Raw genomic sequence first — 22,225 nt, 5'->3', positions numbered from 1 at the left:
CCTTGGAGAGGAGACTTTGAGTGTTGACTCTGCAAATCACAGAGTAAGGATGGCCTCTTAGCCGGGTGCACTTAGCTATGTCTCTTCTCTGACCCCTAGCCACACGGTTCTGGTGCCCCCCACTCTAGACTGCATGGGTAATAACTTTAATTGGGGCAATACCAAGGGAAAGGGAAGCTAGAACAGGAAGTGAACAGATACAGGTAATGAATAGATACATCCCTTTTTAAAAGTCAGGAACATTTTTGAAGTCTTTGCTTCTGTTCTCTTAAGTCCAAATCTATTTTAACAGTTATGCTCAGAAAAGCAAACACTCTTCCCCATCACATAGAGAAGTTAGGAAGATTTCTGATGGGAAATATCTAATATAATAATGTGTGTGATAAACATTTTAAACTGGGCAAATGGTCTCTGTGTTCTCTGGGAGCCTTCCATAATAGCTGATATTGATTTTTTAATGAGAGAAAAGCTGATGAAACACAGGCTTTTATTTTCGTGAACTCAGCCGGCAACACTCTTGGGTCTCCTACAGATGTTACTTTTAAGCAAGATGGGAATTTCATGGATTACTTTTTTCCCCGCTTTTCTCAGGAGTAAATAAAAAGCAATATGGATATCTGGAGACATGCTGCTCTTTACTAAGGATGAGCCATTAACTCTGTAGTGGACCCACCAAATGTTTGTGGCCCATAATCCTGGGAACTGATCATTTGCACAAGATAGAATTTATGACCCATGTCAAGTATTTCTCAAGTTGTAACTGGGTCATGGTAAGTAGACTGAATTCTTTTTAAAGAATTTAACATAAAAGAGTCGGGTTGAGACAGAATTAATGAATAGATTACGTACATAAGTAGAAAATAGTCTTTCACAAATTTAAACTTGGTTTTATTTTATAAGAAGCTATACCAAAGAAAGTGTGGTCCTGAAACTTTCACTAAATGCTTTGATGATCTACAATCCCATAAGATAACACAATTGAGAAGAAGAGAGTTGAGAGGTAAATGAACAGAAACTGAGGTAATAACACAGTGCTGTTTTACATGTATTTATTCATTAGTTTAATTGGTCCACATTGCTTCTGATCTCTATTTCAATTTCTGTGAGAGCCTAAATCTAAGATTATATGTTTACTCTCGATTAGTGCCTTCCACTGCCAAATTTTCTTCCTTAGCCTAAAAGAGCTGAATAATTAGAGCATAGAAGTTTTTTTGGATATACTATATTCCAGAAATTTTCAACAAGTGATTAATGATAAATTATTTTAATACTTATGAATAAAATACCACAGTTACTTCTTTTAAATAAAATACCACTATACATTCTCTTTGGTGATTGTTTAACATATCATGACTCTTATGCTGAATGCTTTGTTAAGGTATGTAGAAAAGTTTATTAAACAAGAGAAAAAAAGCCCACTGATAACTTTCTGAAAGAACTGTTCTTTCACATTATTTTAACATGCTCAGTTTTCATCAGCATAATTTTAGTGTCACCTGAGAAACAGCATAACTTATATTTGTGCTTTTCTGTTTTGGGTTTATTTTTGAAATATCTGGAGCAGGTTAAAGCAATTGTTAAAATTGGGTACTATTCCTCATGTGTAGTTATTTATATCATTATAGGCATTTAGAAATGCTGGATACCTCGGTCTTTTATGTAAATAAATTTTATCTTCCTCATTAAGTTGAAAATTTTAAGACTCTGGGTCTCTTATGTTAATGTATCCTTACAATTTCTAGCCTGTGGTAAACACTAAAGAGCTCATGAATTCATGAGCTAGAGCTTGCTAGAGTCCAAGGAGACATAGACTTGATACTACCTGGATATTTATTATTTAAATGGGGTCAGAATCACAGACTTAATCCTTGTAGGGTTTTTTTTGTTTGTGTGTTTGTGGTACAGACACATTATAAACCGTAGTCATCTCATACTTGCAAAATGGCCTAATAGAATTGGGAGATAGAATGCAAATTTACCAATAAGAATCCTTGGCTATTACTGAAAAGTAATCTTGAAGATTTCGGAGATGGGTAGAACTTTATATAGCCACTTTACACAAGAAGAAACCAATATCTTTGCATATGAAGGACATGTTTATAATATTTTTAGAGATACTTATCTTTCAAGGCAAAGTGGAGAGAAGTAAGGTGAATATGTTGTTTGAAAGTTAAAACAAGAATCCAAATCAAATCTTCCTTGCAACAAAGTCAACATTTGTTCTGTATTAACCAATGGAACTTTTCTGTGGTGATGGAAGTTTCCTATCTGTGCTGACCAATATGATGCCACTAGCCAATCGTGGCTACTGAGTACTTGAAATGTGATCAGTGAAATTGAAGACTGGAATTTTAAATTTTGTTTAATAAAAATTTAAATATAAACAAACATGTGACTAGAGGATATTACATTGGACAGTGGCCTTATAAATTAACAAGGATCTAGTATAATAACATAAATGAATTGAAGTCTACTAAATGGCAAGTGCTGTGCTAAGTGCTTTATGTTAATGATCTGTTAGGGTTGTTATGAATTTTAAATCAATTAATACACACAAAGCACTTAGCACAATGCCTGGGCCATGCAAAGAATTCACTATTAGGTCATTTATTCATTAACTCTACAAGGTAGATGTTGTTATCTTCATTTAACAGATAAGGAAATAGTCTTTTGGGGGTTAACGTGTCCTGAAGAATGTAGCCAGTGAAATGCCAAACTAGGATTGAAACCCAGAAAGGTCTGCCTGCCATGTTTGTACCCTTAACAACATCTGGTAGAATTATTGTCATCTGGAAGCTCTAAATCAGTTATTTTTCATGGACTCCAAATCCCATGCTGGTAGACCAAATGTATGTTTCCCATGTATACTTTGCTGCAATCACTAGTGTGTACGTATGTGCCTAGAGGAATCACTATATCCCTCTCCTAGAAGATATTTCTATCAGATTTTTCTTCCCTCATGGTACATATCTGGTCTCCATCTCTTTAAAGTGAACAGTGGAATAAAACCTTAAATTTTCCCCTGTTGGTCACAAGAGAGTGTGTAGGACCATGACTCAGTACACCTAATGCATACCACGAAAAGCTGAGTTGCTAGCAACTCACTTTCCACTTTTGACTCTCAGTTTCTTAATGTGGGAAATTGGCAAGTGATCAAAGGTGGAGTTTGGAATGGAGAGCCAGGGAAAACTCTTGTCTGGTCTACATTATTAGGTTGTCATGATATATAAATGAGATAGTATATATAAGGCATTTTTGAAAGATCCTAATGCCTAGTATGACTGAAGGCATTATGTTTAAAGTTACTGTCCTTGAACATTAGTCAAAATATAGTGGGATAACCCTTACATGCATCAATATTGATACGAATAGGAATGTTTGAGACAATAACTATGAACGAACATATTAAATTATTAAGAAATATGTTTATAAGCTGTACAATGGTACTCTTAGTTTGCTCATTCCTTTCTCTTCTGAATAGCTCCTTGGGGAACTCCAAGCCATTAGTAAAAATAGACTACTGAAGCAGAGGCATAAATGAAGCTTATTATTTTTGTTTTTTTTCCCAAGGGACTTACCATTTCTAGCAGGTTCAAGAGCAGTTGGCTGTGCTTTCTGATAATATTATAAGCACGACAGCAAAGTTCCACAAAATCTTGAAAATGCTGTGGGTTTTTCCCACCCTCTGTAATAAAGTAGTCCATCTCTGAAGTAAAAATGAAAGGAGCTCGGTCCCTGTAAACCAAAAACAGTAGCAATCATTCGAAGGAAGAGAAATGGTTTCTCAGGTTAAATCAGCACTTATAACGACTTATTTTCATTTGAATTTTCTTGTTTTTTTTACTCTACTGTAATAGATAAATTTCCTTCATTGTGAGGCAGCTTGAGAAACTGCATAATTGTAGGCTTTGAATAACCATGCTGCAATAGAGAGAAAAGGATAAGATATTTTACAATGTCAACTATATTGTCTGAAATGTTTAATTCTAAATTACATTTGGAGGGGAATATTATTCATTAAAAGTAACATAAAGGCCAATTCATAGTGAAGGTGATATTTATAGAGTCTTTATAAAAAGTACATTTTCTGCTAAATTTTGATATGATTGAACAGATGTGTTTGACCTTATAGTATTAAAAAAAATTTCCTTGTATGATGACCCTTTAGGAAAAAAGTTTCTGGTAAAAGCTAAGAAGCAAGCAGATGTTACCAATTCACTGGCATATGCTTAGTGAAGGAGAAAAAAGGTAGCTATATTTTATTTCACACTGGATCCAGTAAAAACGCTGATCAGAAAGGAAGATATGAGTAGACCATATCATTATGTAAGTAATACTGACCACTGTAGTCTAAGGATGGAAAAATAAGAAAACAAAAGACCAGAGAGAAGATGGTCCCACGTCCCCGACCTTTCTCAGTTTTTTTATCATGTCATTTAAGATATGGATAGGACTGAGATGAAGTATTAGCAATTCTAACAGAGAATAGCAGAGAGAGGATTGGAAACATCCCTGTTGGAGGAATTACCACTCATTGAATAAGAACAGAGTTTTGATACCTTAGGCCAATTTGACACCAATTTGGTGAAAGGTTAGACCAAGTAGCAATTTAAAAAGTCATGGATTATTGAGGGAAACTCTTATTTTTGTTTTAAATAATAAAACATAATTGTTTTCTTTTTGTTGCTATGCTTAGCTATTTTAGTAAAAATACAATGGAGTGAAAAATTTCACTGATCTGACAGTTAATGAGACCTTTCAGTAGTGTGGATATTTATACCAGAAAGCTACAACTTCATCAATTTGTGGCAGGTTTGGGACAGGGGGGTCTAATTGCAGGCAAAATGTTTAAAATAAAACAAACACTCGAGTTTTTTGGCTATGATTATTTTATTTAGAAATTTTATTTTGTAATCCATGCTACCACAATGCCTGGAGGAAAGGCTGGAATACCAGTACCTTCACTTCTGTTTATATTCATTCATTTCTTCAACAAAATTTATTGAGCACATACATACACTGAGGACTATGTCTAAAGTATCAGGTCTAAATTTTAAAATTTTGGTTCAAAATCTTTTTTTATTTGGCCTTCATTGACTTATCCAACCTATATTCTATGAATTATTTTACAAGTTCTTGACTTTAGCCAAGCTGGGAGAAGAGATGTTGAAAACATGAGATATAGCATAGGTTCTAATTCTGGACCTGCTATGTCTCAATCCTTCATCTCTAAACCACCTAACTCTTAGAATTGCTGTGAGGATTAACTTAGGAAATGTACATGTACATAAATGCCTGACACATAGGGAGGGTGGCACATTTGTGAACTGCTCACATTAGAGAGAGGCTTTTGCAGAGGCACAAAGTGTGGGCCTGTTAACCAGGTTTAAAATCATGGCTTCACCACTTAACTATAGTAGTTCTATGACTCTGGGTGACTTATTCTCTCCGTTCTCTAATCTCCTTCTTTGTAAAATGGAGATGAGAGCACTTGACTCTTGTTATGGTTGAGAGAATCAAATGGGTCATAGCATGTGCAAGTGCTTACAATATAGCCTAGCATGCAGTAAGCACTCACCAAATTTTAAATAGTATTGTCTGCAAACAGCCAAGTGTTCTCATAGCTGAACCTTGTTATCACCAAATTTCCTTGTCTCTTCAAAAATCTATCAGTAAAATCTCATCCTTATTCCAAGATTTAATTTACTCTGTTACTCCATGTAACCTCTCTTGCTGCATAAACCCGTAAGTGGATCTTTGAATTTGATAGCATTTTTTTTATTATACTTTAAGTTTTAGGGTACATGTGCACAACATGCAGGTTTGTTACATATATATACATGTGCCATGTTGGTGTGCTGCACCCATTAACTTGTCATTTAACATTAGGTATATCTCCTAATGCTATCCCTACCCCCTTCCCCCACCCCACAGCAGGCCCTGGTGTGTGATGTTCCCCTTCCTGTGTCCATGTGATCTCACTGTTCAATTCCCACCTGTGAGTGAGAACATGCGGTGTTTGGTTTTTTGTCCTTGCGATAGTTGATAGCATTTTTTATATATTGCTCACTCACTCATCACTATTGCCAACATTTTGTAGAGTTTTAGCAATATCATAGATTTTCATAATCAGAAAAATATCTTAATTTTATATGTAACAGTTTTCTAATAGTTTTTCCACACAACTCTCTATGCTGTGTTTACTATATCAAGTAGAACTTCGGAAATAATTTTAGAAGAGTATTAATTTTTACAACTTCCTGAAACTTTTTCTCCTAATATGATGAATATACTTTTCTCTTTTCAATAAGGAGAATTATGATGGATCAAATTAATTTCTCTTGGAAGGTTTCTGTAGTTATGCTCAAGTTCATGAGATAACACATTTCTTTTGTCCATAGTCACCATTATTAGAAATCAGATGCAGAAACACCATAACAGAAAGTTAAATACACAAAAGAAACATATAAAAATTAAATAAAATATAAAGTAATATTAAAGAAACAAATTTTAGTTGTGCTTAAACATTATCATAGTCTAAATTTTCAGTAGATCCAACAAAATAAAATTCTGTATCTTTTCTATATGATTTTCATGGCTCACTTCTGAGCAATTTTTTTAAATCTCAGAATTACCCTAAACTTGTCTATAAATGAAAAGAAACTTCACATGTGAAACAAAATCCCATCTATTCTTGTAAGATGTAGTAATTTCAGTTAGGATAAAATTTATCAGTCCACTGAAATGTAAACCTATTCCTACGTTATAGAATTAATGTGTTGGAGTTTATCTCTGAAATTTAAGCATTACTTATAAATCTGAGGTATAAATTGGTTGTGACAAAAGGGAATATTCTAAATTTGATCTCTCATGGTCTATACTGTGATTATATTTTGAATTATATATTGAAAATCTTATTTATAGCTATATAAATAAACTATAGATATTTCTTGCTGTGACAATCCTAGCTTTTTTTTTCTAGATTAGTGGTTTTACCTTTGCTTACCAAAGTCCCACCTGTTCTTGCTTCTGTACCTTGTACTCATATTGTAACTACTGGTTTTTTTTTTTCATCTCTCTCTTTCTCACCTGATGTTCTAAAACTGATTTAGATATCAGGACCAAAAATCTTGTCTTATTAGTCTTCTCCAATTAACCCAAACCTTGTCAGAATCAGAAGCCTTTTTTTTTTTTAATCCAAATGACCCGTATGATTTTCAAGAGCAGAGGAAGTAGTCCACCTTCCTTTTATATAGTCTTAACATCAGAAACAATATTTTGATGTTATTCTCTTACATGCGATGAATGCAACAATAAATAAACATAGCCCATACAGTGAAGAGCTTGTAACAATTTGACATTTATTTGGGAAGGCCATAAGTACAAACATATTTGTAACAATTCTGTCATTTTTGTTATCAAAATTAATATTTTCATTAACTTATGACCATTTTTCCCTGAAGTTATTATTAGTTTTAAATGCAGAGAGTGATTATTTTACAGATTTCCAATAGGGGTGAGAAGTGAGTTGGTGGTTTAAAAATGTATATATACTTAGAAATGTAAGAACACTTATGGATAATAATTATTAAGCAAACAAATAAATTCACTTGATGTAAGAAATAGCAAGAGGCTGGGCATGGTGGCTCACACCTGTAATCCCAGCACTTTGGGAGGCTGAGCGGGGTGGATTATCGGAGGCCAGGAGCTTGAGGCCAGTCTGAGCAACATGGTGAAACCCTATCTCTACAAAAAATACAAAAGTTATCCAGGCACAGTGGCACACACCTGTAATCCCAGCTACTCGGGAGGCTGAGGCATAAAAATTATTTGAACCTGGAGGGGGAGGTTGCAGTGAGCCAAGATTGTGCCACTGCACTCCAGCCTGGGAGACAGAGCAAGGCTCTGTCTCAGAAAAAAAAAAAAAAAAGAAATAGCAGGACAATTAATAGTTTGCTGTTTATTACTTTCACATGTTTTCCTTCTAGCCATACTGTATATATAATCTCCTTGTATAGTCATTAGAATACCAAGATCATTATCATTAAGCATTTGCAGATCACCACTGAACTGAAGATATGTAGAGTTTTAGGGTATATTTCTTTCTGTTAGGTGAATTGAATCTAATCAGGGAGATATACACTGTAGTTATTTATCGACAAATACTGGGCTTCTATAATAGATTTGTGCAAGGCTTGTGAGGTGAAAGATTTTTAAAAATCAATGTTCTAAAAGCAATATAAATTTATTAAATAAGAACAATAGTGTTTTGAAAAGATTACTCCACTAACAATACAGAGAAGGGTTTGGAGCAGGAAGGGTATACATGAGCAGATCAGACAAGAGACTTTTGCAAAACATTTTGACCAGATATGATAGTAGCTTAGATTAGAGTTGTGGCATACAGATAACAGAGAAGTGGGAAGACTTAAAGCATATTTCAGAGAAAAAAAAAATCAATAGGATTTCATGATAATTAGAATGAGAGGGAGAAGAGGTGCCAAGAAGAACTTTAACTTTTTCCCTTGTGTAGCAGGAAGACTGCAGGGCAACATTTGGAGGTAGCTCAGCTGTGAGCTTAAGTTATATTTGAGGTGGCTTTGAGACATACAAATGCAGATTAAAATGAGGGTACTCATTTCTGGACCATGGAGAAAAGATTTAGGTTGGAGGTAAAATTTTATGAGTGAAACTTCTGATTCTGGGAAGATGAAGTAGGCATATTTTTCCGTGTTCCTCCCACTGAGTATATTAAGAACTCTGGAAATTATATACAAAGCAAACATAAGGTGACTCTGACAGGCATAAAGAAGACAGACTACCTAGGGATGTCAGGACTCAAGTAACAACATGGAGGTGAGTTTTCTGGGTTTTCTTTTTTGCCTCATATATTCTAGGCATGAAATACATGCTGCTAAAGCAGGCAATCCAAAAAGCCCCAAAGAAAAGCCTGCTTTAAAGGGGCAGCTGAAAAAAAAAAAACCAGCAAACTTTTAGATTGTAACCACTCTACTCCAGTTAAATATCAGGGAAGACACTGTGACACCACTTCTCCCCTACACCAGCCAAGGGCAAGGTAGGCAGCCAAGACTCCCACTCCTACCAGACTGTGATGTGGCACTTCAATCCCCCACAGGGTACTGTCAGAGACAGTTCAGTAAGAAAATTGGTATTGGTGGCAGAATACAGATAGGCTAATGGACCAGAATAAATAATATAGAAACAGACCCACACAAATACATGCCCAACTGATTTTGTACAAAGTTGTAAAAGTAATTCAGTGAAGACAGGTTAGCCTTTTGAACCGATGATACTGGAACAATTAGACACCCATATGTAAAAATATAAACCTTGACCCAAACCTCATACCTAATACAAAAATTAACTTACAATGGTTCACAGACTTAAATATAAAATGTAAAGTTATACAACTTTTAGGAAAAAAAAGGAGAAAATCTTTGATATTTAGGGCTATGCAAAGAATTTTAAAATTTCAACATGTCTGTCTTGTGAAAAATAATAAGGAGATGAAAAGACAAACTATAGACTAGAAGGTAATATTTGCCAACCACATAGCCAGCAAAGTGCCAGTATCTGGAGTGTCTATTTTAAAAATTCTCAAAATTTAACCATAAAAATCAAACAATATAATTAGAAAATGAGCAAAAGAGATAAAGAGATGTTTCATAGAAGATGACTTGCAGATTGTAAATAAACATATAAAAAGATGTTCAACATTATTAACCACTAGGAAAATGCAACTTAAACCCACAATGAGATGTCACTACCCACCTATCAAAATGGCTAGATAAAAAATAATAAAACAATACCAAACGCTGGCAAAGATGTGGAGAAACTGGATTACTCACACATTGCTGGTGAAAATGTAAAGTGATATAGTCACTCTGGAAAATCACTTGGCATTTTCTTAAAAACAACAACAACATACAACTACCATACAACCCAGCAATTATACTTTTGGACATTTACCTCAGAGAAATACATGTTCACAGAGACTTACAAATGAATTGTTTGCAATAGCTTTATTCTTAATAGCCAGAAAATGCAAACAACTAAGATGTCCTTCAATGGGTGAATGGTTAAACAATACATGGTACATACATATTAAGAAATGTTATTTGTCAATAAAATAACATAATTTTGAAAACACAACAGCTTGAATTAATCTTCAGAGAATTATTTTGTGTGAAAAGAGCCAATCAATAAAAATTGCATACTGCATGGTTCTATTTATATAACATACTTGAAATGACAAAAACATAAGAATTGAGAACAGATTAGTGGTTGTCAGGGGATAAGAATGAAGTGGGGAAGAAGGTGAGAGGGAAGTGAATGTGGCTACAAAAGGGCAACCTGAAGAATCCTGGAGGATGAAATTGTTCTGTATTTTGAATGTATTGATATCAGTATCCTGGTTGCAGGAACTGTACTGTAATTCTGTAAGATGTTACCATTGGAGGAAACTAGTAAAGGATTTATGGAATCTCTTTGTATTATTTATTACAACTGCACGTGAATCTTCAATTATCTCAAAATAAAAAGTATTATTTAAAATATTTTTTTATTGTGAGTTATCTGGATATAGATATTGATAGAAATCTTGACATAGATAATATATATAGATGATAACAGTTTGATGGAAACTGTAGAGTGAGATGAGAAAAGCACTAAGACAAATCTTGGGAAATCAATCTTTTGGTAACTTGGTAGAAGGAAATAATTTTGAATTAGATATCAAGAAAGGGAGAAAAACTAGAGGGTGATGATACATTACATAAGGCATGTGAAGAAGATACTTTGAGGAAGGAATAGTTAACATTGTTGAAATTTGCAGGTAAATCAAATAAAATGATGAATAAGTATTTTTAGGTCTAGTATCCCAAAGGTGTATTATTCCATTCTCACACTGCTATAAAGAAATACCTGAGACTGGGAAATTTATGGAGAAAAGAGGTTTAATTGACTCACAGTTCCACAAGCTGTACAGGAGGCATGGATGGGGAGGCCTCAAGAAACTACAATCATGGCATAAGGTGAGGGGAAGCAGGCACCATCTTCACGTGGTGGAGCAGGTGAGGGGGAAGTGCTACACATTTTTAAACAACCAGTTCTCATGAGAATTCACTGCCTATCACAAGAACAGCAAGGGTTAAATCCACCCCCATGACCTAATCACCTCTCTCCAGGTCCCTCCCGTAACATTGGGGATTACAATTCAACGTGAGATTTGGGTGGGCACGCAGAGCCAAGCCATATCAGGTCATTGTTGATCTTATCAAGTAATGAAGAATAAAACCAGATCAAGTGGTTATGGATTGAACAAGAGGTAAGGAATGGAGATCAAGAGTTTATAGACAACTCCTCCAGGAAATTTGTGAAGGCGAGCAAAATGGCATGAAGCCTGGAGATTTTGAGGCAAGGTTATTTAAACTTTGGAGAGACAAGCTTATTTAAAAATATTATTTGAGAGGGAAAGGATAAATATTCAAGGAAAATGAATTATTGATAGTATAATGTTCATCAGAAGGTAGGAGGAGAATGGCTTCAAAGCACAGATGGAAGGACTGACTTTAGAAGGGAAAAACAGGTCTTCTATTATAAGAGAAAGGAAGAAGAGTGTGTGAGATTTTTATTGGGTAGAAAAGTAGACTCTGTTCTGATGATTTTATTTTTCTCAAGAAAGTAAGTATGGTCATCTGCTTAAAGCAGGGAGTTGGTAGGAGTGATCTGAGGTTTATGCTTGAGAGGTTAGGGTGCCAATTGTTGTAGAGAGTGAAATAGTGGGATGGCCACAGACATGTACCATTGCTGGGCCATGAGGGTGCCTCATTTTAAACTAGTGACATGTTTGCTCTGGCATGTGGTCTTAGAGCCCTTGGCTGCTGTGCATAGAACAGAGACAACAGATGGGTGGGTTGTGGCACTTGGTTATCTTCTGCTTCCACATTTCTGTTCATAATATGTTCTGCTCTAGGCTGTCTTTCCCCCACCTTTCCCACAAATTCAAGTCCAATCCTTTCTTTAAAATCCTGTTCATATTGCACTTCCTCTTGAAATCTTTCCAATAGCACCAGCCCTCACAGTGGAAATGGCCATATTTTAAAGCACAATATTAAAGAAATGGACAAGGATGCTAATTTTAATAAATGAACTCCGAAATAGCTGAGGAGCTGTAACCTTAAAATTATCAGCCTCTTATTTATTGAATTATTCTTTAAACAAATACATACATACTCAAAAAATGAATGATGTTTGATTTTCAAGTGTTACCTACATAAGCTATTTAAAAACAAAATAATTCACAGAGGCAGTTTCCTCAAATGTGAATTATGCATCTAGATAATACCACTGGGTTGCTTCCCAACAGTTCAGGGTGGTCTTCGGACATACTAATCTCAATAGGATAGACTCTGGTAGGCTCTGAAATTAGAGTAAAATATCATAAATGTTTAACTTACATGAGCTTAACTTTACCTATTAGATTTTTTTTTAAAAAAGTAAGAAAAACTTAAAACAGAGTAAGCAATTCTGCCTGCCTTTTCACTCAAAGAGAAAATGCCCAATGATGAGAAAGTGATCCTGATACTTTCACACTTGGACTTAGTTTTTGCATGCCTCTTGCAGTGCAACCACCTTTCATGACATTTAATTGTAGTTTTTAAAGGTATGAATTTAATATACATCAGGGTCATAAATGCAAGATGCTAACTAAAGAAACAGTCATCTATCCCAATGCTGGAAAAAGCACAGGCTGTGTTGGGATTATTGAGAAATGGGAATATCACGGCATCTTCCAAAGATTCTACCATCTACTTATTACCTACAACTTTGAACAAATTTTAACAACTAAGACTTCTCTCTGTCTCAGTTCTTCTTTTGTGAAATAGAGAAAATAACAGTATCTACCTCAAAGAGTTTCTGTAAGAATTAATGCAGCTAGTGCATAGCAAGTACGTATGAGACTTTAAAGGGTATTTTTGACCATTTCCTTTATAATCTGATCTTCTTCACTTGATGATGCAGCACCATGCTACAGGGCACTTGATTGTGCCAGGCCAGTGACAAGCTGCACCAAATCCAGAGCAACTTGAGAAGAGCTACATGTTTGATATTCATGATAGAGCCAGGGGATATGGAGATATGGAAAGTGGAATGAAAAGATAGAACTCTATCAATAATTCGTGATAGTAGAATTAGTCTGCTGGACTCTGTGAACATAGATATTTCTTCCTCTTATAGTTTAGTTTATCCAGTATTTTATTTGAGCAACTGATAAAGTCAGTAAATAAAAGTATGCAAGCTTAAATCCCAAACTGAAAGACTTGAGTGTTTGAATAATACATTTGTACCCCAAACTAAAACTTAGTGGGACTTAGTAATAAGGCACATTTTGTTTTTATTATTAACATTATTTGTATTAATTCTTTGAATTTCAACTATTTTTATTCCTAGGAAATATAATAATAACATTAATGTATATTGTTTAAAGATTTCTAAAAGTTGTAGACTCCCATAATAGTGAATGGGAATAGAAATAATGACTACAAAGCACATTGGGGAATGTTTAAGCTTATACTGTTCTTGATATCACAAATGACCTACATTTCAGAGAGCACATTTTGCTGTTCAGCAGAAAGAACACAAGTCTCTTGTCTAATATCCATGAGTTAATTGAGAAGGCAAATTTGGAATCTCCATTGGATAGGATAGAACATTAGATAATTAAGCAATACAGAAAACCTCACATGTACAATATGATGAGAACATGAGAGTGCATGTACTATTATAGAAAGAACATTTAACACCCTGTGAGATCTCCAAGCTCTCTGCAATTATTAACTAAGGACAGCCTTAGTTAGTCTTTTAAGTGTAAAACAATTTTTTGTCCTGGTTCAGTCTCTTGTAAATGTAATGTATGTCCTAAATTAGACCCCTGGAAGTCCCTGATCATCAATAGATTAATAACTTTAGTTACTAACTCTGCTTCCTCTCAGGCTCAAATACAGCATCTCTCTTATTTGCTAAGGGTGATTAAAACAACTATTTCTTCAAAATTATCAAGTCTCCTTTCCTAAGTATAATATATTGTGTCTGAATTCATAGTAGATCAGAATTTCATGAGACAAAAAGAGGCTGATTAGATCCTTCAACTGCCCACTTTTTTTTTTCTTTGAAGTTGAGTTTAGAGGAAAGAGCACTTTGAGGAAAGAGCTCTGAGGAAAGAGCACAGCTATGTTTCGCATGGAATTCCAGTTTATATTTGAAACAGAAGTAGTCTAGTCTGGATATGAGGAAAACATTAACAATGCTATAACTCTTGGGTGAAATTGAATTTTAAATACACATTAGTTTCTAAAATCAGGTTGAAGGTGAAAATCAAGAACAGCCTAAGTTAGCTGTAAAAACATTTAAATAACCCATAAAGTTACCATGTGCATAATCAAAATGTATGTATGAGGAATTGAATGTGCATATTATCTCTTAATAAATTGAACCCCATAGTTGTTTCCCCCAGCAACAGAAGCGGGGCACTATTTCTTTAGTTGGATACTACATAAAGTTCTTATACTAAGCTTATGTTTAGGAGACATTTGTATTATTCTACAAATTTAGTCTAAAACTGAATTTAGAGTCAACGCTATGAGATCCTTATATTGGCAAGCACATTGTACCTTAGACCAGCTGAGGAATCAGCGTTCATGCCTTCCATCTTATGCTTGCTTTGTTCACAATGGGGCATTGGCTTACTGAGTGTGAGAGGGCAGAATCCTTACACCATGTAAGTGGATCCTTCCTTTGTTCTTTTATTTCATCTCTCTCACAAACATTTTTCCCTTCTCAGTCATCCTTTACTCTTTTCATCTGAAAACCCACAAAGTCTCTCTTTGGAGAAAATTTATTTGTCTTATCAGAGAAACTGTTTTTACTTATAATCAGGGGTTGATATAAGGGAGCTATTCCAAAGAAATCATGCAATAAAACAGTAGAACGATGAGGTAAAGTCAAAGAGGGAGAAGTAATAGTGAGAAGATGAGATCGATAAAACAAACTTTGTTTCTTAAAATGGTCCGTGTGAGTGAGAGCGCTTTGTAACATCCAAAGCGCTATTTAAATGTGAGGTGTAGTTTGCCTAGGAATGGCTTTGTGACTGGCAGAAGACTTCATCCTCACATGAGGAGTAACCATCAGGTTAAAAAACAAAACAAAACCAAAACAAACAAACAACAAACAAAAACCCTTGGTAAATTTCCAGCTAGGGTTACAGAATATAGCACGTTCTTAATAAATTTATATTTAGAAAAATCGTACCCTCTCAGGTTCTCGGGTCAAGGAAAGTAAATGTGATGACATTTTGGAATGATCCTACAATCAACTGAAATTGAACCTCTGCTCTACGCTTGGTGCTTAGGCTACAAAGATATCCTTAAAACACTCACAGTTGGAGAGATATTGGAAAGTATGTTTCCTTTCTAGAAAACTCAGATGATACAAAGGCCTGCTGTGAGTAAAAAGAAACCACCATGTTTCTGAGAAAGCAATTGTGAATAACAGACCAATGAGAATCACCTAATTTCAAAGAAAACTAAGGTAGTAATTAAAGCATGCAGGAGATTATTATTACCTATCATTTGGATCACTGTGAATATTGTACTGAAGGAGAATGATTGGAGTAAGACACAATTACTCCTTTAATCTGTTAAGGGAGTTTTTTTGTTAAAAGATAGTTTTAAATTGGGAAGATTTAGAATATAAATACTGTAATACTCAAATTAGAAATTAAATTAACTTTTAAAAAATCAGTGGTAATTAACTATTGAAAATAATATCAAAATTATTATAAACACAGGGAATTTTTGTGAATAGTATTGGGATGAAAATGCTGAGATTAATTATAGTAGGTAATTTGTTGTCTATTGGGATGAAACTTATAGAGTGTTTAAATAACGTTGTGATAAGACTGATATATGATATTTTGATCATCTGGGTGTAAATATTTCAATAGGAAAAGAACAGAGGTTGATTTTTATTTTGCTGAGTTCTGGAATCATTTTCTATGTCTTTAAAGTGGATTTATGTCCTGTTATGCAGTGATGAATATTTAATAGCTGGCTTACTTTGTTTCCTTAGGAAAAAAGCTCTGATTTGTGGCATTTGCCAATTTTATGTGGTGTAAATAGTCCCATTATGGCTGATTTTAGGGTATCAATGTGATGTCATTAAATACAGAATTGAGAAGAAGTACACACAATTGGCTCTTGCAAGACAGTATGGGCCAGGTTCAGCATACCTCGGCTTGTATCTGAAATTGTATTAGAAGTTAGGGATGACTTGATGAAATACCTCCCAATCTAAACCTGACAAAAAGTGTGATCCTGTCTGTCAGTCAACAAGCCTCAAACTCAGAGAACTAAAAGGACTAATAGTTCAATTTATGAACTTCAATATACAGATTTTTTTTTTTTTTTTGAGATGCGGTTTCGCTCTTGTTGCCCAGGTTGGAGTAACAGTGGTGCAATCTTGGTTCACTGCAAACTCTGCCTCCCGGGTTCAAGCGATTCTCCTGCCTCAGCCTCTCGAGTAGCTGTGATTACAGTTGCCAGCCACTATGCCCAGCTAATTTTTTGTATTTTTAGTAGGGACGGGGTTTTATCATGTTGGCCCAGCTGGTCTCAAACTTCTGACCTCAGGTGATCCACCTGCCTTGGCCTCCCAAAGTGCTGGGATTATAGGCATGAGCCATCAGGTCTGGCCCAATATACAGATTTTTTAAAAATAGCAAAAATAAACTTAGATAATTTTAAATAAAAGAAAAAACAATTACCCAGAGATGTAACTAATTTCTCATCACTTCATTTGGAACACTTACATTAATTGCAACAAACTTTTACAAAGCCCTCACTTAGTGCTGGACACTCTTCTAAGAAGTTTACTGATATCCATTCATTTAATCTTCAAAAAAAATCTGTTTTTTAAACAAGAAAACTGAGGCACAGGCTGGGTGGGTGGCTCATGCCTATAATCCTAGCACTTTGGGAGGCCAAGGCAGGTGGATCACCTGAGATCAGGAGTTTGAGACCAGCCTGGCCAACATGGCAAAATCCTATCTCTACTAAAAACACAAAAAAATTAGCCAGGCGTGGTGGTGGGCACCTGTAATCTCAGCTACTCGGGAGGCTGAGGCAGGAGAATCATTTGAACCTAGGAGGCGGAGGTTGCAGTGAGCCAAGATTGCGATGTTGCACTTCAGCCTGGGCAACAAGGTTGGAACTCCGGCTCAAAAGGAAAAAAAAAAAAAGAAAACTCAGGCACAAAGAAGCCACTAGTTTAAGGTCACACCATTAACATATACTAATACAGGATTAAAATAACACATTGGAAGAGTGACATCAAAGTGACAAAGATTTCTGTGGCCTCACTACCCCCATACCCGGAAATTCAATTAGCTACTATCCACAGGCGAGAATACCACCCTGAATATCTTAAAACTTGAGAGTGAAGCTGAGACACCCTTTGGACTGCAGAATCTAGAAGGGCTATGATTACACAGTAAAAGAAATGGTTCTCTTTGATTGTGTCACCCCTCCTTCAAGCTAGCACAGCATCATCCACAGATAATTTCCCTGGACCCGCAGTTTCTACAGAGACAAATGTGAGTTGGAGGCACACATTCAGTCTTCCCACTTTTCTGGGACCCTTTGCAGGAGGCTCACTCCTGTCTTGTCTCAAAGGAAATGCTGGGAGTACCAACAGGGTTAAACCACCTGGGCTCATTTAGAAAAAAAGAATAGGAGTGGGGCTCTCAGCCACCAGCACACAGATTGTGGGGGTTGCTCTTCATCTGGCCAGTGGAGGTGCCATACCAGAGAGACTAGCAACAACATTATAATGGAGAAAACATAGTTCATGGATATTTCATGGTCCAATCCTTAGGCAGCTTCCCCACACAGCCCAGATGCTCTCATAAGTCTTCCCAGGGTTGACAGGCAACTGTAGATCAGTGATTGCCCATGGAGAGAGTATCCGAACTTGCTCAGTCCTACCAGTGGAGAGGTAATCCCCTAAGTTTTGGTACTCAAATTTAAGTTTTCCCCATACTGGGGAGGAACTGCAGATCAGTGATTATCCACAGAGTATCTGGCCCTGCCCAACTCTGGCCATGAAGAGGTGATTCAACTAATTTCATTGCTTGCATTAAGTCTTTCCCAGACTTGAAGGCAACTGCAGATTAGCAGTTACCCATGAAGGGAGCATTTGGCCCTACCCAATCCTAGAAATGAACAGGTAATCCAACTGAGCCCAATGCTCTTGTTGTCTTCCCCATGCTAGGAGGCACCTACAGATCAGTAATTACCTATAAATGAAGTATTTGGCCCTGCACAACTTTAGCTGCAGAGCAGTGATCCTACCAATGTTGCTACCAGCTGGCCCAACCAGAATTCTAGGTTATACTAAATAGTACAGCTCTATCACCATCAAAAAACACAAACAACGACTGGAAGAAGTGATGATGTCCTCACATATGCAGGCACCAATATAAGGACACAAGGATTATAAAAAATCATGGAAATATGACACTGCCAAAGGAAACTAATAAAATGCCAGTAACAGACCACGAAGAAATGGAGTACTATGAAATGTCTGATAAAATATTCAGAATACTCCTCTTAAAGCAGTTCAAGGTACTAAAAGAAAATTCAGATAGAAAATTAAATGAAATATGGAAAACAAAAGAATACATCTTACAAAGAAATATAAAAAATATCAAAAACCCAAGTAAAAATTCTAGAGATAAAGAATACAAAAACTGAACTGAAAAAGTTATTAGAAACCTTCAACAGTAGACATGATCAAGCAGAAGAAAAAAACAGTGAGCACAAAGACAGGACATCTGAAATTATCCAATCAATCAGAGAAACAAAAAGAAAAACATAATGAAAAAGAATGAAGAAAGTTTATGAGAAATAAGAGACACTGTCAAGTGAACTAACCTTCAAATAGTAGGAGTTCCTAAAGGAGAGGAGAGAGAAAAGGGCCTAGAAAGCATATTTAATAAAATAATGATGAAAAATTTCTCAAATCTGAGGAAAGATGACAACATTCAGATATAGAAAATTCAGAAGTCATCAATTAAATTCAACTCAAAGAGGAAATCCCCAAAACATCACACTCCAATTATCAAAAATCAAAGGTAAGGAAAGAATACTAAAAGCAACAACATATAAAGAAGATATCACATTCAATGGACTACAAATATGACTTTAAACAGGTTTTGCAGCAGAGACCCTGCAAGCCAGGAGAGAATAGGATGATATATTCAAATTGCTGAAGAAAAAAAAAAAACCTGCCAACAAGAATACTTTACCTGGCAAAGTTGTCCTTCAGAAATGAGGGAAAAAATAAAAACTAATGGAGTTCATCACCACTAGCCCTGTTTTACAGGAATTGCTAACGGGAGTTACTTAAGCTAAAATAAAAGTCTGCTAATTAATAACAAAAAACAAATGAAAGCGAGAAAAAAAGGCTCAATGGTATAAGTGATGCATATCCATACTCAGAATTCTCTAACACTCTAAGGGTGGTGTGTAAAGCAGTTTTAGAGAGTTAGAAGAAAAAGCTATTAAAAACAACTGCTGAAGTAAATTGTTAAGAGATACAAATTAGGGTCAGGGCCAAGATGGCCAACTAGAAGCAGCGGCTATCAGAGGCTTCCATTGAAAAGAACCATAACAGTGTGCGAATCCTGCACTGGCAATTAAGGTATCCAGGTTCTGTCATTAGAACTGACTAGGCAGCTGGCGTTACCCACAGAGAGGAAGGAAGAGCAGTATGGTGCAGTGGGCCACCTGAGAGCCACATAGGGCAGGGCAGCCCCCATCCTACAGCCAAGGGAGGCAGTAAGTGAGCATGCTACCCTGCATGGGAAACCATGCTTTTTCCATGGAAATGTGCAACCCATGAATTGGAAGATCCCACACCACCGGGGCCTAGGGTCCCAACCATGGAGCCACACAGATTCTCAACAGCCACTCAGCTAAAATCTGCTTAAGCCTGCTGAGCTCCTGGGAGGACAGGTGGCCAGCACCACAGCTGCAGTTGCCTGCTGTCTAAGCCCCGTGAGGTCCTTGTGGGAGAGGCGGCAGTCGACACTGGGACAGAGCTACCTAACAAACTAAGATCCCAGGGCGGGGGATGGGTGGCAGCCATCTCTATAGCGGCAGGCTGCACTTCCCCTTCCTAACCCCCTACCCCTCCTGGCTGGAGCCAAGGAGGCTGGAAAGCTTGGTCTCAAGAGGTATCCCCCACAGCCCAACACACAAGCTATGGCAGACTGTTGCCAGAGTGCCTCTTCATGCCTGATCCTGACCCACTCCTACTCACTGGGCAGGGCTTCCCTGCAGGAACTCCAACAACTCCAGCCAGGGGCTCGGGGACAGAACTCTGATCTCCCTGGGCCTGAGCCCCTAAGAGGAGGGGTAGCCACAGATTCGGCAGGCCAGCAGACTTTGTCTTTCATCCTGCTAGTTCTGAAGAATTGGGCAGCCCAGATGAGTGGGTTTTCCCCACAGTGAAGCACAACCCTTCTACCACAGGACAGTCAAAGTGCTTCGTTAAACAGGTCCTGCTCCCCACGCCACCCAACTGGGTGAGACCCTCCAACAGAGGTTGTCAGACACCCAATACAGGAGCATTCCTAATGGCATCAGGTCAGTGCCCCTCAAGGTCAGAAATCCCAGGAGAAGGCACAGGCACCCACCTTTGCTGTTCTCCAGCCTTCTCGAGTGACATCTCCACACATGGGGGTTACCAGATGAATAGAGCCTGAGGTGAACCCCCAGCAAACTGCAGCAGCCCTACAGAAGAGGGACCTGACCATTAAAAGAAAAACAAACAAACAAACAGAATGCAACAACAACAGCATCAACAAAAAAGGTCCCCACAAAAACCCCATCCAAGGGTCAGCAGACTCAAAGATCAAAACTAGACAAACTCACGAAGAATTTGTGAGTTTGTCTCATGAAGATGAGAAAGAATCAGCAAACAAACGCTGAAAATCCAAAAGGCCAGAGTGCCTCATCTCCTACAACTGACTGCAACACCTGTCCAGCAAGGGTGCAGAACTGGACAGAGGATGAGATGGAAAAATTGACAGAAGTAGGCTTCAGAAGGGGGGTAATAGCAAGCTACGCTGAACTAGAGGAGCATATTCTAACCCAATGCAAAGAAGCTAAGAACCTTGATAAAAGGTTACAGGAGGTGCTAACTAGAATAACCAGTTTAGAGAGGAACATAAATGACCTAATGGAGCTGAAGAATACAGCACAAGAACTTCGTGAAGCATAAACAAGTATCAATAGCTCAGTTGACCAAATGGAAGAAAGGATATCAGAGTTTGAAGACTATCTTGCTGAAAGGAAGGCAGACAAGATTAGAGAAAAAGAATGAAAAGGGATGAACAAAACCTCCAAGAAATATGGGACTATGTAAAAAGACCAAAGCTATGACTGATTGGAGTACCTGAAAGAGAATCAGAGAATGGAACTAAGTTGGAAAACACACTTCCGGATATTATCCTGGAGAACTTTCCCAACCTAGCAAGACAGGCCAATATTCAAATTCAGGAAATTCAGAGGACACCACTAAGACAATCTCTGAGAAGATCAATCCCAAGACACATAATCATCAGATTCTCCACGGTTGAAATGAAGGAAAAAATATTAAGGGCAACCAGAAAGAAATGCCAGGCCACCTACAAAGGTAAGCCCATCAGACTACCAGCAGACCTCTCAGCAGAAACCCTACAAGACAGAAGAGAGGGGTGGCCGATATTCAACATTTTTTTTTTTTTTTTTTAAGTATTTATTGATCATTCTGGGGTGTTTCTTGGAGAGGGGGATGTGGCAGGGTCACAGGATAATAGTGGAGAGAAGGTCAGCAGATAAACACGTGAACAAAGGTCCCTGGTTTTCCTAGGCAGAGGTCCCTGCGGCCTTCCGCAGTGTTTGTGTCCTTGGGTACTTGAGATTAGGGAGTGGTGATGACTCTTAAGGAGCACGCTGCCTTCAAGCATCTGTTTAACAAAGCACATCTTGCACCACCCTTAATCCATTTAACCCTGAGTTGACACAGCACATGTTACAGAGAGCACGGGGTTGGGGGTAAGGTTATAGATTAACAGCATCCCAAGGCAGAAGAATTTTTCTTA

The 22,225-nt window shown here is 36.9% G+C and overlaps 1 protein-coding gene across 6 annotated transcripts in view; it reads right to left on the bottom strand.

Moving 5' to 3' along the window:
- PIK3C2G (phosphatidylinositol-4-phosphate 3-kinase catalytic subunit type 2 gamma) overlaps positions 1–22,225 on the bottom strand; it is a 387,383-nt gene that overhangs the window by 106,717 nt on the left and 258,441 nt on the right. For all 6 annotated transcript variants that reach the window (XM_016923019.4, XM_016923023.4, XM_016923022.4 and 3 more), the window contains one exon: positions 3,579–3,735. In XM_016923019.4, the coding sequence (XP_016778508.3) occupies positions 3,579–3,735 (157 nt within the window). The remainder of the gene's footprint in view (positions 1–3,578; positions 3,736–22,225) is intronic.

This window comes from Pan troglodytes, chromosome 10, assembly GCF_028858775.2.
Source record: "Pan troglodytes isolate AG18354 chromosome 10, NHGRI_mPanTro3-v2.0_pri, whole genome shotgun sequence".
Taxonomy (NCBI): domain Eukaryota; kingdom Metazoa; phylum Chordata; class Mammalia; order Primates; family Hominidae; genus Pan; species Pan troglodytes.
This window is presented reverse-complemented; position numbering and strand designations above follow the sequence as displayed.